Source organism: Onychomys torridus, chromosome 9 (assembly GCF_903995425.1).
Source record: "Onychomys torridus chromosome 9, mOncTor1.1, whole genome shotgun sequence".
Lineage (NCBI taxonomy): Eukaryota > Metazoa > Chordata > Mammalia > Rodentia > Cricetidae > Onychomys > Onychomys torridus.
Genome location: NC_050451.1, coordinates 35,905,471 through 35,922,462, shown reverse-complemented (window position 1 = coordinate 35,922,462; position 16,992 = coordinate 35,905,471). Strand labels below are relative to the sequence as shown.

The following is a 16,992-nucleotide window of genomic DNA, read 5'->3' as shown; positions in this document are numbered from 1 at the left end:
GAGCAAGACACCATGCCCTGCTGACCTGATTCCACAAGGTCAATGTAACAGTGGGGATGGTCTGTTCTTGAACTAAGAACAAGATTGGAGATTGTTTTCCAAGGATTGTCGACATAGGATGGGCTTATAAAATAAATACGTCTCAATTAAAAAAATTGTCTGAGGTGATAGAGTACCTCAGCTATAAAACAGGATCCCTACAAGGTTACAGCTGACCCTGACCAACCTCATCCGTCAACCACAATCCAGAGAATGTCTGCTAGGGACAGTCTATGTCCCAAGATAGCTGTCTTGCCTGAAACAGACAATTCCAAGAAAGACAGAGTACAGACCCACACAAAGCCCGCTATGGCTGCAAGAACTTCCTCATTCCCAAGCCTCCCACCTGCTTCTGTTAAAGGGCCCCAGCTAGCCTTTCCCCTTTCAAGACACTCCTTCCCTCAGGAGAATGTCTGTCCTTCCCTGTAAGTGTTCAGTCTGTTGAGGTCAGATTCTGGTCTCTTTCTGCCTTTTGTCTCTTTAAGCTGTTTCTGAAATCTAACAGAAGGGAGCCTCAGTATTTCCCTGATCCCAGGAAGTAAGTTACAGAATCTGAGGCACACAATAAACAAATAAAAACAAAACCAACCCTGTGAAGGCTTAAAGATCATAGAATCACTACTAGGCGTTACTAGAGACTATCCGGTCCAGTGATATCCTGATTATACCAACAAGCAAGCCAAACAGATTAAGTGACTTGCTTGAGGGTGGCAAAGCTGAGCCTAGAACCTTGATATTTTTTCTTTCAACCTAATAATCTATCACATCTGGTTGGCGATGCCATCGTTATAACTGAGGACCATCAAACATACATCAATGTGGGAAATGACTGAGACACAGGGACTTGGTTTCTATCCAAGGCCTTACTGCACTATGGAAAGAACAGGAAATGTAAGTACAAGAGGGTAAGCAATCCTAAGAGCTGGCACAGGGGGAGGCTGGGACTCCTTTTTCTAAGTGGGAGTAGTGTTGCCTAGGTGAGCAGCAGGCATAGGGTGGGTGCCTTCTTATGTCTGGGCTGAAGGTTGGGGAAGGGCCAGGCCAGGTGGCCGAGCAGGTCCAGCGGAAGCTGCAAGCGGGCCTAAAGCCTGGAACGTGAGCGAGCAACTTCCAGGGCCCCTCTGGGCATAGGGCTGAATCAGCCTCTGGGCTCAGGACCCGAGTGTGTAAAGATGAGTGGGAGAGAGCCTCATTCCAGCTGGCATCTGGGGGCGTGGGAGCGAGGGGGAGAAGCCACGGCGCCGAGAGCCGTAGCGGGGGAGCTGCTCTGAAGTCAAGACCGCAGTGACCCCATCCGATCCCCCTCCCGCCCCCCGCTCTGGGCGGAGATAACTAGATACCGCCGCCCAGCGCGCGCTAAACTAGCAGCTACGGGCCTTCCGGGGCGGTGCGCGCGGCTCGGGGGGCGGGGCCTCGCCGGGGCCCCGCCCACGCGGGGCTGCGTAACAATGGGGCGGTCCTCGGAACGGCGCTGCGGCGGCCCCGGGGCCTGCGGGGAGGCGGAGTCCCCTCGGCCGCAGCTGCTGGCCAGCTCGGGATTTGAAAGCTTATAAAGTCCGGGCGGAGAGGGCGGCGGCATCGGATGCGCGTGTGGCGGAAGCGCCGGCGGCATGAACTACCCGGGCCGCGGCGCCCCGCGGAGCCCCGAGCGTAACGGCCGCGGCGGCGGCGCCTGGGAGCTGGGCTCGGACGCGGCGGGCACGTTCGGCGGCGGCTGCTGCTTCGAGCACCAGCCGGGAGACGGCGTGCCGCTGGCGTTGCTGCGCGCCGAGCCGCTGCACCTGGCGCCGGGCACCGACGACCTGAGCCACCTTGCTCTGGACCCGTGCCTCAGCGACGAGACCTACGACTTCAGCTCGGCCGAGTCGGGGTCGTCGCTGCGCTACTACAGCGAGGGCGAGAGCGCGGGCGGCGGCAGCTCTTCTTCGCCTCCGCCGCCGCTGGTCGCTCCGAACTCGGGGGGCGGTGGGGCGGCGGGAGGGGGCCCCGGGGACAGGAAGCGCGCCCGGGCCGGCAGCGCCGCTGCCCGGCACCGCTACGAGGTGGTGACGGAGCTGGGCCCCGAGGAGGTACGCTGGTTCTACAAGGAGGACAAGAAGACCTGGAAGCCCTTCATCGGCTACGACTCTCTGCGCATCGAGCTCGCCTTCCGGACCCTGCTGCAGACCACCGGCTCCCGTACCGGGGTGGAGGGCCGCGATGGAGACCCGGCGTGCGGCCAGGCCTCCAGCTCCGGGGAGGAAGACGACGAGGACCGCGCCTGCGGCTTCTGCCCGCGGGCAGCGGGGCCCGAGCCCGAGATGGAGGAGCTGGTGACCATCGAGCCGGTGTGCGTGCGCGGCGGCCTCTACGAGGTGGACGTCACTCAAGGAGAGTGCTACCCGGTGTACTGGAACCGTAAGTGGCTGGCTAGGGGCCGGCCGGGTACGGTGCGCGCGGGACCGGGTTAGGGGCTTGGTTGTCCCCGCGATGCCTGCTTACCGCTGGTTGGGTTAGGATGCAGATTGTGCGCGGTGCGTCGGCAGGTGAAGGGTAAAAGAGCAGATGGCAGCGCCCAAGCTGCCGGGAGGGGGGGGGGGGGTGGTCAGGAGAGGAGGATTCCGCCGGGGATGGCGCCTCCTGGGTGAACCGAGTGCTGCTGCCATCCCCTGGAGGGGGATCCTGGAGCGGATCCCCAGTCCGGTAGCTTTAGTTTCTTGACCCTACCAGTGTCCACCTGGATATCTGATTTGGTCTCACATCTCCGGAAGCGCTCGTGATTTAAACAAGATGCCCTGCAGTGAGTGGGGAGGTTTGAAAGTGTCTGCTTGAGAATCAACAGTTTAGTTAGAGAGAGACCCGGGAAGAGAAAAGCCCTGGCGGGAAAGGAGAGCTACGGTGTGCTATTCCTATATTCCCTTGGTTGCATCGGCAGAAGAGGAAAGAACCGCAGGAAACGGCTCTAGGGAGTGGGTCCGTGCCCTCTGTGTGGGATGCTTGTGTACCTCTTGGGTCCTCTACATAATTTTACTTTTACTTTGGCTGCTGCTGCTTCTTTTTTGAGCTGAGGATCGAACCCAGGGCCTTGCGTTTGCTAGGCAAGCGCTCTACCGCTGAGCTAAATCCCCAACCCCTACTTTAGCTTCTTAACCTGGGAAAATTTGCAAGACCTATGCCTCGGTTTTCTCATCTGTTAAATGTATGTGATATATAATAATAGCAGCTGTTGGCCATCAGTAAGTAATTTGTAACATACAGTATTAACTTTATGGGGTTCAGTGCCCTAACTCAAATGCCCTTCCCGATCTTTAGGCCCTCCAATACATCCTACTTTATTCTGACATGTTAATAATATATATGGATGCCTTGGCTTCCTTTCAGTGTAGTTAGTGACTTCTGGGCAGAGTCCACCACCTTTATCTTTGTGTTCATAAAACCTAGCACAATAGGTGTTCAATGACTTGGTATCGGTTGGATGGCACCGGTGATTCTGATAATGTCAAAGCATGCATCCATTAAGTGCAAGTTACCAACATGGCAAATTCAACAACATGCCAAATCAGGTAAAATTAGCATAGCAGAGATTGCCTGCTACTCTTGATGACAACAAAGGCATTTGTTACTTTTTTAAGATGAGACTCATGTGGACTCTGTTAGGTCACCTCTTGATTATAAGCTCACTGAGGACAAGGAGCCTTGCATTCATTCATTGATTTGCATATTTACTTAGTGATTGAATCTGCAAGCACAGTGCTCCTGTGCACATTATTAGGAAAATCCATATCTATCAGAGGCCCTCTCGTCTGTCTGTGTCTCTGTCTCTCTGTCTAATGATCCAGACATCACCGTGTGTCTTTTCTGCAGATAGAAGCACAGACCCTACCAGTGTCCACCTGGCTATCTGATTTGGTCTCACGTCTCCGGAAGCGCTCGTGACTTAGAAAGAAGGATGCGAATGCAGAGCATCCTCTAAGAGGAACTGGGAACTAGAACAAGCTCAGCCTCACCCTTAGCTTAGATTTTGAGTGCCTGGATTATGCTTACACGTTTTGGTTTTGGTTTTGGTTTTTGGTTTTTTGAGACAGGGTTTCTCTATATAGTTTTGGTGCCTGTCCTGGAGCTGGCTCTATAGACCAGGCTGGCCTCGAACTCACAGAGATCCACCTGGCTCTGCCTCCTGAGTACTGGGATTAAAGGCGTGCGCCACTGCAGCTGCCTGGCTATGCTTACATGTTTTAATGGCTTATTGTTCACAAAGTAATTTTGACAGTAGTCATTGCACTGTGACAGCAAACTGATGTTGACTTTCAGCATATGAGGAAGTAGCCCCAGTGCAATTAATGAACTTGACCAAGGTCATTCAGCTAGAAAGTGATGCAGTGAGCATCTCTTTAATCAGTGAGGGAGCACAAGGCCATATCTGAGAAGTTTCACTCATCCATTGGGGAGGCTGCCCAGGATGTAAAACTGAGTCCAGAGGTTGGCTTTAGTCAGGCAGAGGAAGCAGGGGTGTTAGGGGAAAGGGTTCCTCTCAGTTGGGGCCAGAGTATCCAAGGATACACAGGTAGGAAACTGCAGAGCAGTTGAAGAATTGAAGGGTACATCTCTGGGGTTCAGACATCCAGTGTGGGTTTGGATTTGACCACTGCAGAGGTGAGATGTGTGAGGGCTGCTCAGTGGCACACTCGGGAGAACACTGCCCAGGGTGGATGTGCGGTGCTGAGTTTGGACTTTATCCTTTGAGTCACGGTGAACCAAAGGTGCTGTATTAGTTAGATGTGATTAGTGCTGGTTGCAGAAGAGAAAACAGAACATCGTGTGATACGTAAGTCATGTTATAAACCTGAAGGTCATGTGGACTTAGGCCTCTCCAGTTTTCTTTCCTAAAGCAATTATTATTTGGCCAATTATGACTGATAAATTATTTGTTAATTAGTATAGAAAAACTATTTTATTTTAATTTTATTATTTTCTGATCAGCTCTTTACAGTACTCAACCCTGTGGGTGTTCATCTTATAATATAGTGTGAAAACACAAAAGCAGTCTTTCTGGTGTCCTGTTAAGTGGCCATGTCTCACAAAGTCCCCTGTAACTTTAGTTGAATTGGTTACCTGAGTATCTGTGTACTATATACATGTTCACACCATTGAGCAAGAGTTCATGCCCAGTTTGATGGTCTCATCCTTTCCTCAAATAACGGAGCAACAATAATGTCCAGCTCTTTCCCATTGTGTGTTCCCTTCTTCACCCTTTGGGTGAATGGTGGTAATGAGGTTTTTAAAAGAAAGCATTCAACAAGGACCTCCTTAGTGTGGTAGTAATGTCTATCTATTGGCCATGTAGGTTTTTGTGGCCTAATTTAACCCACTTTTTCTTGGCATTAGGGAGAATGAGCTAGCTCTGTCCAATAAAAGAAAGGTATTAATTTACCCTTTTTTTTTTTAACTTCATTCACAGACAGTATTTGAATCACCTGAACATCTGTCAATTAGACGGGGACAGCATTGTCTTCTACAATAGATGGGGGTGGGGTGGGAACTAGCTGTAGGGCATTTATTTTGGTTTATCATCTACTTGAATATTCTTATGGCTGTGTGTGGATGTTGTAGATAAAAGCTGATCATTGCTGAGTAAAGGCTAGGTGAACTCCCTTGTCTTCACTGTTCTTTCTAAGCTCCTTGTTTTGAGAATTACTATCTGTGACATGTTAGAATGTGCTTGGGCACACAGGACGAGGTAGGTAACTGCTAACTGTAAATGGATCTCAAAAAGCTATGTACCCAACAAAGATTAATAATGTGACCACTGCAAAATTGTGTGCTCCAAGTGTGTTGTTGGCCTTGTCCTCATCAAAGGTGACAAAATATTTGTAAAGAATATTGGCAAGAAAGTGGCCCAAGAATTTAGTCACACGCTGATGGGAAGACATCTGGAACTAGAGATGTTTCACGAGCTTAAAATAGTGTCGCTGCTATTTCATGGCATTGGTGTGTACAGTATACACTGAGAGTGTATGATTTTTATTCACTGAGCAAATTACTTAATTGGCCACATTTTTCTTCTGTGAATGTGTAGTGTCCCAAAGCAGCCACTAGCCTCAGGTCCCTCGTCCCCTCCGGCTCTAGTCTGGTTAGTTTTCAGCCATTCACACTGTCAGGTGCTTTAGAAATTAGTTTGTTATCTTTGTGGATGGTAAGATGAAAGGGACATTATATTGCTGACAAAGCAGGATTTTAAAAATTGGAGGTTTTCCCTCAAATTTGTATTTATTAATTTAGCATAAATGTAACCTATTCAGGTGTGAACAGTAATTCTTTATGTGCACAATAGGTATCATGAGAGACTGTAACAGAGTCCAGGGGGGGTTCTAGGCACTTTTCCTTGATCAGTTTATGTCTCCAAAACAGGATTGTAAGGGGTTTAGAGACCACTTACAATAGTAATATTCATCATTAATATTAATATGCCTATCTGAGAAAGTGCTGCGGAGCTTCCCCAGATCGCCCTTCCCCAGTAGTTCAGATTAGAAAGCAGCCCTGGGCACCCTTTTGCAGACCTACCCCAGGTGGAGTCTGCTTTAGGTGCTTTCTAAGTCACTGAAGCGGCACAGGATGCCATTGGCTGCCACATGTAATAGAAGGCAGGACCTGGCACTCCCAGCACATTCCATCCAAGACTTCGGTTAATCTTTGCTGTTAGTTAAAAAAATCTTGGGATATCACTTACTGGATTCACCTTGTTTCTGTATGGTTTGAATGTAATCATGCACACTATACAAGTGCGTTATGTAAATGTTCAGGACGGGTCTCTCCTCTGCCAAGCCCCTCCTCTTTCTTCATATACTGTTTTATTATAAAAGACCCTTTGTGCTCCTTCCTCTTCCAGAATTTATTTCCTGGTCTTTTATTTCCCCATCAATGCCTGTGTTTTGTTTGGTTGAGGCCTTTTATGTCTGGAACCCTACAGCTGATCCCTTTTTGTAGAGAACAAGAAAAGACTGGCTGTGCTGGCCAAGGCATCCTCAGAAAGTGACAGACACTAGGAGGGGGAGGAGGAAGGGTGAGGAGGGAGAGAAGACTTCACAGAGATCTGAGGTGGAGATGCTGGCAGAGAGGGGCAAAGTCGTGCAGAAAGCCTGGAAATTGGGGAATCGGATCTAAGACCTTTATCTTTCCATGAGCAGGATAGAGTTTGAACATGTCATCAAGGAAAAGCAACACCAGTGATAAAAGGTACAGAGTCAGACAGTCCTGGCTTTGTCATTGTACATTCCTAAAAGGTAGAAAAAAAGAAGGGGCGGAATGTACTTACTATATGTAATCTACATTTCTGCTTTAAAAATATTTTCATTAGACTTACTCATTTTATGTGTGAGTATTCTGCCTGCATGTATGTCTCTGAATCATGCCCCTGATTGGTGCCCATAAAAGTCAGAAGGGGGCGTCAGGTACCCTAGAACTGGAGTTACAAATGGTTGTAAACACTGTGTAGATACTGGGAGTCGAACCCGGCCTTCTGGGAGAATAGCCAGTGCTCTTGACCCCTGAGCATCGCTCCAGCCCCCTGCTTCTACTCTTTCAGTTCTGCGCCTTTAAAGGAAATTGTCCCCACAGGAAAAAGGTTACATCACTGATAAATGAATGGTCTGTTGAGACAAAGGACATAGATATTTCTGGTATGGCAACATTAGGAGACAAGTGGAATTGTAGATAGTAAAAAGCTGGTATTGACTATGTCAGAGAGCTATGAACAAACTGAAGCGATATGATGGCAGCCGCAGATTCCTCTTTTATGTACTACTTGCCATTTCTGCCAGATTGCTAAGAATAAACTACATATTCCTTGTTTATCCTAAAGTCTTAAGCTACATCGAGACATCTTTATCATTGTTATTCTTGTGTGTTCAGACTGACTCTGCTAAGTGAGCACAGGGGCTGGGCCAGCCTTTGGAAATCACATTGTTATTGTCACGTCTTTATCCCATAACCAGAGAGCCCCGAAAATGCTGGAGAACTATAAATTGCATCTCAGTGGTAGATGGCATTTCTGAATACATGTAAGCGAAGTTGTTAAGTGCTTTGTGCAATTCTTACTCCTGTGTGAGTAGAAATCTGTGTTACTACTTCTCCATTGGGCTATTTCATGGACCATTGTTTTAAACATTGGTACAGACTCACCCTGGACACATTCCACAGGACAGAGAACTAGGTGAACGCAGCCAAAGCCTGAGGTTTCTGAAGCCTGTGCCGGGGACCGTGCTGCTCAGTGGCTTCCGTGACGCACCAACAGCAGAACTGAGCCAGGTCTCAGCCTCAGGACGGGAATAGTTAGAGGAGTCCCAGCACCACGTTCTGCTTATCACAAGTGGCCAACTTCATTCACATTCTATTGACAGAATCCACTGTTCTCATAGACTTGCTTTTGGTTTAGCCCAGGGTCGACCTGGTTTGCCTCCATACTTCTTCAGTAAAACCTGCGTGTGCACATGTGTAGCAGTTATCCATGTTAGTTACCTTCCTGAATTGCTCAACACCTAATTTTTTACATAATAATTTTATTTATTCTTTGAGAATTTCATATATGTATGCAATGTATTTTGGTCATATTTGTCTCCTCTACCCTCCAATGCCTTCCAGATACCCTCAACATGTCCTTCTCCCAACCTCAGACCCTTTTTATTTTTATAATCCACTAAATCCAGTTAGTGCCTCCCATAAGCCCATGAGTGTAGAGCCTTCCATTGGCTCATGGTCAACCTGCTAAGGCCTCACTCCCAAAAGAAAAACGACTTGCTTCCCTAGCAGCCATCTATTACCTCCCCTTCTGTTTTGAGACAGAATTTCTCACTTGTCCAGTACTTCCCAGCTAGACTGGCTACACAGTAAGTCCCAGAGATCCTCCTGTCTCTACCTCCCCGTGCTGGGACCACAGGCATATGCTACTGTGTCCCACTTTGTATGTGGGTACAGGGATCTGAACTCAGGTCCTTGTGTTAGCGCTCGGGCAAGCATTTTACTAATTAAACCATCTCCTGTCCCCCCAAAACCTACATTTTAATATCCAGTATATTTAACCTTCCTCTAAGTTCATTTATGATTTGAAAAACAAAGTCTTTGCTTTGACTCAAAAGACAATCCTTGGAAAGAGACTACTTCAGAGTAAACCAATGTTGGGTTCCACTCACTAAAGAAGTAAGTGTGAGTGCTCAAGCATGTGTCGTGGCACCTACTAGACCCCTGGACATTGGCTGGCCACTGCTGAAATGAGCCCTTGTTGTATACTGAACCCTAAGTAAGACAAATGTGGTGTCCATGAATTAATGAACAGTGGCTGAAGAGATGGCTCAGCAGTTACTGCTTTTGCAAAGGACCCAGGTTCAATTCCTAGCATACACATGACAGCTCATAACCATCCATAACTTCATTTCCAGGGAATCCAATGGCTTGTTTTGGTTTCTCTGGGTACCAGGCATACATGCACATGGTACATGTACATACAGACAGATTTTCTTATTTAAGGTTAGTACAAGTCAGTTGTTTTGCTCTTTGCCTTTCACTAGAAAAAAAATTGAGACACGTTTTGCTGTTGTTGTTTGATGTTACTGGGAATTAAACCCAGGACCTCATACATGCCAGGCCAGCCACGTTACCAAGCTTTAGAGTATCTTTTTGGATAGAGTCACAGGTGTGTGTGTGTTCACTCATTCACGTGTATACACGTATGTGTTCATACGTGTGGAGGCTAGAGGATGTCTGGTGTCATTCCTCAAGCACTGTCCATCTTGTCTTTTGAGACAAGATCTCTCACTGGGACATGGAGCTGAGCTGGCCGGCCAAGTGAGCCCCAGAAATCTGCCTGACTCCACACAAGACCCACGAAATCTAAGTGAATGAAGTAGTAGACTGCATTGTCTATTACACTCTGGTGTGTAACCCTGCCTTGTGGATAGCGAATGCCCAGCGTTGTAAAGCAGGGTAGACTTGTTTGGAATTCTGCTCACCTGACAGGAGTCTGTCTTCAAGGAAGACTGCCAGCTGGTTCAGGAGGACGATGGGTCCACACACCGGTGACCTAGCTTTAGCATTGGTTTTCAATTCACCTTCCACCGCAGTGCAACTCCTCAGTTTCCTTTCTGCCGTCTCTGCCTCGGTGCTGACTGGCTTTGCTAGAAAAGCAGCATTGTGTAGCCCTTAAAGTCAGGACTGAAGAGCCCCTGGCGCCAGCTCTGCCCTTGCTTGTCTGTGTGACTGGATAACGGTAACCTGGCTCACCTATGCCTTTGTTTGCCCGAAGAATGTGGTCAGCGGTTTCCACCTCTTAGCACTGCAGCCGATGAGTGAAAAGTCCCCATCTTCCTGCCATGCTCACCCGCTCAATTTGTGCACTACTTGACATTCCTCGCTCTCTTGATTTAGAGTCTTTCCTGAGGTGACATTTCCTTGGTCTGTTGTTTTGATAGTCACCCCTCAAGTAGGCAGAGTCCCCGTAATTGTTGCCCAGACCTGAGAGGAGCCATGGTTTTCACTTGATCTCTCAGATCCCTGAAAAGTCTGAGGTGTCTTGAGTCTCCCCTGCTTGGACCTCAGAGAAGTGCCTCCGTGGTTCTCTTGCTGCCTGCCTGAATGTGTCGGGGGTGGGGAGGGGGTTCTTTGCCATAGAAACACTCCAAAGCCTTGAGCATCTGCCTTGGAGAGACTGACTCCATCCCCAAAGCTCCTGCAGGTCATCTCTACCACCTTCTGGGATTCTGATAGAATCAGAAACTTTAGAAAGTCTGCCCGCTTTTCATTTGAGGTGGAGCCAATGCTCTTGGTTTTCTGCCATGTTGGCAAAGAAGAATGGCTGACACCAGCCCCTCCTACGGTGGGGATCTCAGCCTGGAAACTTCGCAGGAGTCCTGGAGTTGACCTCTAGGTAAGCCAGCAGGTACTGACAGCGGGTTCTGGCATCTAGTAGGCATCTAACTTGAAATAACCTTGACTCTACCCTTAATAAAGGGGTTTGGGAGAACCACCTCTTTTCAGCATTGGCAGTAAAGGCTGGGCAGGCTCAGAGCTGGTCTTCACTGTCAGATTTCTTTACTTAAATCCTGTAGTCACATGACTTTGAACAAGTTACAACCTGTGGCCTAGTTTCTTCTTTGTAAATGGAGTTCATTCCTGTGTCAAAAGATTCCAGTGAAATATATGTAGAGTCCTTCCATGACCGAGTAAGTTGTTAATTGCTGTAACTAAGCCAAGCTAGTGTAACTTTTTTTGACCCGGAAGCCTTGTCTCTTGGAAATTTCAAGTGATGTGATAGGCCTGTTTTCTTTGTGAGAAAGAGGTGTGGAAAGCTATAACTCTACCAGAGCCACTTTGGCTTAAACTTGACATCATTCACCAATTTGTGGACATGACTATAAATATATTTCCATACACCCGCCTTAAACTTGTTTTCATCCCCAGAAACTAGGAGGAATCCCACTGAAGTCTCACCGCATGGTCTTTCTGTAACCAGGCGAGATGAAGATGGCGGAGTCTGCAGTGCGCATGTTGGTTCTGTCTCCAGAATGGCATCTGGTGTTAGGCTGGTAGTTGGCAGTTATTGTTAGCATTGTTCATCAGTCAGCCATCTTTTGTCCTCCTGGCCTCCTCCCATTGATGGCTTTCAGCAGTTTGATTGTGTTGTTCCTTGGTGTGGTTTTCTTCATAGTCCATTTGCATAGGATTCGTTGACATTCTGGTGCCTAGATTTGTAGTGTTAATCTAATTAGTAAAACATTTGGCTTGGGGGAGTTTTTTTCCTCCATATTTATTTGATTAGAATTATTCTCTTTTACAGTTTGGCTTGGAATCTAGTGTATTCGATGTGTCACCACAACTCTGCATTTTGATTGACTTCACAAGCTCTGATTTTTCCTTTCAGTACTTTTCTGTGTATTTCATTCTAGATAGTTCCTATGATTACTTTATATTGTCAGCTTCCTATTTTGAACCATGAAGAATTTCACTGGTCTTCTCTAATCTCTAATCAGCTATCTCATTTTAGATGTTTTTCATGTGTGATATATTTCTCACTTCTACAAGTTGTTTAGGTATTTTCTAAACCTTGTTTTCTCCTTCATTGTGTTCATATTTTCCTCTACTTCATGCATCAAGGATATGGGATGGTTGTTTTAACATCTTGTTCTTCTAACCTTACCGTCTGTGTTGTGTAGGGGTATGGGGGGCTGTCTGCTGGTTTTCTCCTCCTGGTGGGGTTGTCTTTGAGCTTAGAGTGCCCAGTTGGTGTTCTCAGGACTCTGTAGGACTCTAGAATTCTGTAGGAGCCTAGAATTCTATAAGACTCTAGGATTCTCTAGGACTCTGTAGGATTTTGTAGGACTCTAGAATTCTGAAGGACTCTAGGATTCTGTAGGACTCTGTAGGATTCTGTAGGACTTTGTAGGATTCTGCAGGACCCTAGGATTCTCTAGGACTCTGTAGGAGGACTCTGTAGGATTCTGTAGGACTCTGTGGGGCTGTTGTAGGACCCTGTAGGACTGTGTAGGACTCTATAGCATTCTGTAGGACTGTGTAGGATTCTAGGACTCCGTTCGGACTCAGTAGTACCTCTCAGCTTTGCTCCAACACACAGTAACTGATAGGCTGACAATCTAGGGCTTTCCTTCAACCTTTTCTAGGGTTAGAGCAGTTTGTAATAGAGTGATTTATCCCTATTACTGAGGCAGTGCCTGTAAGGACATTTGTCAAGATCCCTTGGATTTGGTGCTGGAGAGGTGGCTCAGCAGTTAAGGACACTTAGCACACAGGTTCAGCTCCTTACATCTCTGATCCCATCTATAGCTCCTACTGTTTATTTCTCTCCGGCCAGCACTGCACTCCAACTACAACAGACTCTTACTGATCCTAGAGTGTGAGGTCTAGCCCCAGGGCCTTTGCACTTACAATTCCCTCTGACCCATTTCATTGTTCCTGGGTCATCATGTCTTATGATACACATTTCTCATGCCTAAGATGTCTGCAAGGCTCATACTCTGACCTAGATCTTGACTGTAAAGCTCACCCTCACAAGCATCAAAGCAAGGCTGGAGAGGTAGTGGTTAAGAGCACCAGCTGCTCTTTCAGAGGACCTGGATTCAATCCCTAGCACCACATGGCAGCTCATACCCACCTCTAGCTCCAGTTCCAAGGGATCTGATGCCCTGATCTGGCCTCACTGAAGACATGAGTGGTACACAAACGTAAGTGTAGGCAGAACACCATATACTGAAATGACAAAAGCAAACCCTTTGAAACGATTAGTCTTTTTGTAGCCTGGCTTTTTGGACCATAAGCCACCCACAAGCTGTATGAGCTGTGGGAATTGTCACACCGACTCATTTTCTAGGGTTCTTTTCTCCCACGTGTGCATAAATCAGAACTTAGCCAAAGACTTTCCCTGAGGCCTCTTGTATTGCTAACACGGCTCTTCTCTGCGGCCCTCTGGCCCCGGTGTTCTACCCACAGATTCTGACCGCAACTCAGCAAAATTCCTAGGGTCTTTTGGGGTTGTCTTCCCCACATCACAACCTGGGAAGTGCCCCGTAACCAGCAGTGGATGGTGGTAGCGCTTGTCCCATGGATTGCCGCCTTCTCAATCTGTTCTCCATTATTGCTGGGAGCAGAGGTCTCCTCTTCCAGACTAACAAATTGTTCTGTGTTCTCTGTTTAATTTTTAGATTTAATTTGATTTTACTGTTTTGGGTTTTTTTGTGTGTGTGTGTCAGATTTCTTTGTGTAGCCCTGGCTTTCCTGACACACTCTTTCTAGGGTAGGCTGGCCTTAAACTTGGAGATCCACCTGCCTCTGCCTTCCAAGTGCGGGGATTAAAGGCATGTGGCACATTGTCGAACTCTCTGTTTAGAGTTTTGTTACACTTAATTATCATTTTGTGTATGTGCACAAATGATGTGTTTGTGTAGGGGTGTGCATATGGAGGTCAGAGGACAATTGAGGAAGCCAGTTCTCTGCTTCTACCATGTGGGTCCCAGGGATTGAACTCAGGTCATCAGAACTGGTGGCAGGAACCTTTACCTATTGACCATCTTACAGGCACCTGCTCTTGCCATTTTTTAAAATTTTTCTTCCTATATTTCTGCATTTATGAGACAAGATGGAGTATTCTCAAATACTTTGTGTCTTTCTGTGTGTGGGGGGGAGTAATTAGAATGAGCGACAGTACCCCTTTAAGTGGGGGACAGATCAAGGGTCTGCCACATTGGGATGCCTCGCTAGCCATTTTTAGGGGCTATAGGGTAAAAATGCTTGCTGACTTTTTATAGCAAAACTCTGCTGCTGGCCCTTTTATTGCCGATATAATACCTGTGGGCTAATTTAATTTCTTTGGCCCTCCAGTGGACTGAGTGTTCATAGCACTCTGAGACTTCATATACTGGAATCCTAACTTCCAAGGTGATGGTATTGGGACATGGAGGTGGAGATGATGATGTAATAAGGTCATGAGGTTAAAGAGTCCTCCTCAAGGAGATCAGTGCTTTTATAAAAGAGGCCTGATAGAGCTCTCTGCCCCATCTGCTGTATGTGGGTGCAGCAAGCTGTATCTGTGAAGCAGAAAGTGAGACCTCACCAGACACTGAGTCTGCCTGGTTGAAGTCTTTACCTTCAACTTCCCAATCTCCAGAACTGATGAAATTGCCGTGTGTGAGCTACCCAGTTTATAGTATTCCACTGTAGCAGTCTAGATGAGTGAGACAGCCTCACTACCTCCTCCTTCGTCTGTTTCTTACAACTCCATTGTAACAAGGACAGGAAGGACCTGCCTTTTATTGCTATCACCAAAAAAATAACTCGGAATGCTTGATTAACCCACCAGTCCCAGGATGATGGACTACACACTCTCATCCTCAAGTCTTAGCAGACTTTGGGCTCCCCAGCTACCTTCCACACTCGGCCTGGTAGGAGGTACTCCTTCGGAATTTTGAGATAATAGGAAAATGGGGTTTTAATGATGCCAGATGGCTGAGGATTCCAGGAGGATAGAGGCAGATTTAACTGTTCCTGTGGCTTGAGAGACTTCAGATGGCTCCAGAGTCAAGGCGGTGTGGTAATGTAGAGTGGGGTCTGGGTGAAGCGGTGACATTATGATCCGTTGCCACTCCACTGAAGGCCGTGTCTGATTTCAGTCTGGCCCGGTATCTTTAGTGTCCGGCTTTCTGTGCGCTTCTCAGTGTTCTGGACCTGTGCCATGAGGACCCCCTTTTCTTCTTCTCCCCTCTTCTCCTCCTCTTTTAAAAAAGACTTGCTTTTCTTTTGATTTCTTTTCAGTTCACAGCTCAGGTTCAGATTCATTTGCCCCTCGGTTAGTTTGGCAGCGGCAATGTTACCATCCTAAGTACGGTTCATCCGTTACACTTTCCATGGTTTCTAAAAACTTGAATTACTGTGATTCAGTGCTTATTTATCTGTTGTCTGTGGTCTTCAGGTAAAAGGAGACCCCTCTCTGACAAATAACTCCATAGAGAAACATGTTGTTGGCTTGCGTCTTAAAGGTCCTCACGCCAGGAGTGAATTTAAAAACCCCGAGTCAGGAGGATGGTCGCCCTTTCAGAGATTGTGTGGTGTGGAGCAATGAGGTAGAGTAGAGAAGGGTCAGAGACAGCTAGATCCGGACTAGACTGGGGTGAGCTTCATCACGCTGAATTTTTAAATTTTATCTTGTGAAAATGAAACATTTGGCAGGTGTAAAATGGAGAGGCCGAAATTTGCATTTTAGATTGCTGCTTTGGCAGCGGTGTGAAAGAAAGTGTAAAGGGGGGGGCGGGGCAGAATGAGGGAGAGTCTCTAGGGAGTTGGTGTAGTGCTGTGAGACCGCCCCGAGAGGGCGCTCTGAACGGTTGGGACGGGTGAGGAGGTGACAGGATGTACAGTGCTGTGTTCCTCACATGGCAGAGGGTGTGTGGAGCAGCCTAGGCTCTCTGCTCTCCTCACCTGATCCAACCCAGCCCCAGCCTGTGGTGGCAGAGAAAAGGAGCCCGCTTCAGCTGGACCGAAATACCCATGGCAGTTGAGGGCATAAGTCTAGAGTTCAGGAGAAGAGCATGCTGAGATTCAGGGTACAAAGAGACTGTAAACCAGTAGCCTCTAAGATGGAGTATGTCAACACTGCTTTTGGGGGTGTTACAAATGAAATATTTGAATTTTATTTAATTTCTATTTCATCCTTCCAATTTTATACCATATAATTAATAAAGAAATTTTATAACACTAGTATACATACATAATTTGTAAATATATATGTATGAGAGCATGTTAAAAAATACCTTTTTTTTTTTTTTTTTAAATCTTTGATGAGTGACCAGATGTGGAAATGTCTGTTTTAAACTGGTTGTGAGCCAGTGGTTACTTTTGAGCATTTTCTTGCATGCCCTGTAACCTGGAACTCTTCATTAAAGACATATATTGGTTGATGCTATCTCTAGAGAGGATTGTTTAGTGAGGGTTCTGAAAAGCCTGTCTTTTAGTTCCAACTCAAGTGACTTATGATACTTTGGACAGGCTTAGAAACCACTGGTTAAAATTACAGGAAACATGTTGAACAGAAAGAGAGCGCGTGTTCAGGTGATACTTTTCTCATTCTAAAAAGTCCAGGTATGGTAGTGCATATTCTTTTTTATTTTAGACAGCATTGTGTTGGTATATACAATGGCTGTGTTGTAAATAGAGCAAATGTTGTCAGTGTAGAACTGATGATCTCCACCACTTTAAAATTCACACTAAGAGCTCAGGTGACTGAATGTTTTGTTTGTTTGTTTGTTTGTTTTTTGAGACAGGGTTTCTCTGTGTAGCTTTGCACCTTTCCTGGAACTCACTTGGTAGCCTAGGCTGGCCTCGAACTCACAGAGATCTGCCTGCCTCTGCCTCCCAAGTGCTGGGATTAAAGGCGTGCGCCACCACCACCACCACCTGGCTACTGAATGTTTTTAATCCATC

At 46.9% G+C, this 16,992-nt stretch overlaps 1 protein-coding gene across 7 annotated transcripts in view; it reads left to right on the top strand.

The window, feature by feature from the left end:
- The first annotated feature begins 1,481 nt into the window (after window positions 1-1,481).
- Window positions 1,482-16,992, top strand: part of Ddhd1 (DDHD domain containing 1) — a 75,883-nt gene continuing 60,372 nt past the window's right edge. For 5 of the 7 annotated variants that reach the window (XM_036198765.1, XM_036198762.1, XM_036198764.1 and 2 more), the window contains exon 1: window positions 1,483-2,436. In XM_036198765.1, the coding sequence (XP_036054658.1) occupies window positions 1,650-2,436 (787 nt within the window). In that variant the 5' untranslated portion in view covers window positions 1,483-1,649. Of the gene's footprint in view, window positions 2,437-16,992 lie in introns of all 7 variants that reach the window. The other 2 variants (XM_036198759.1, XM_036198758.1) reach the window with 1 other exon arrangement.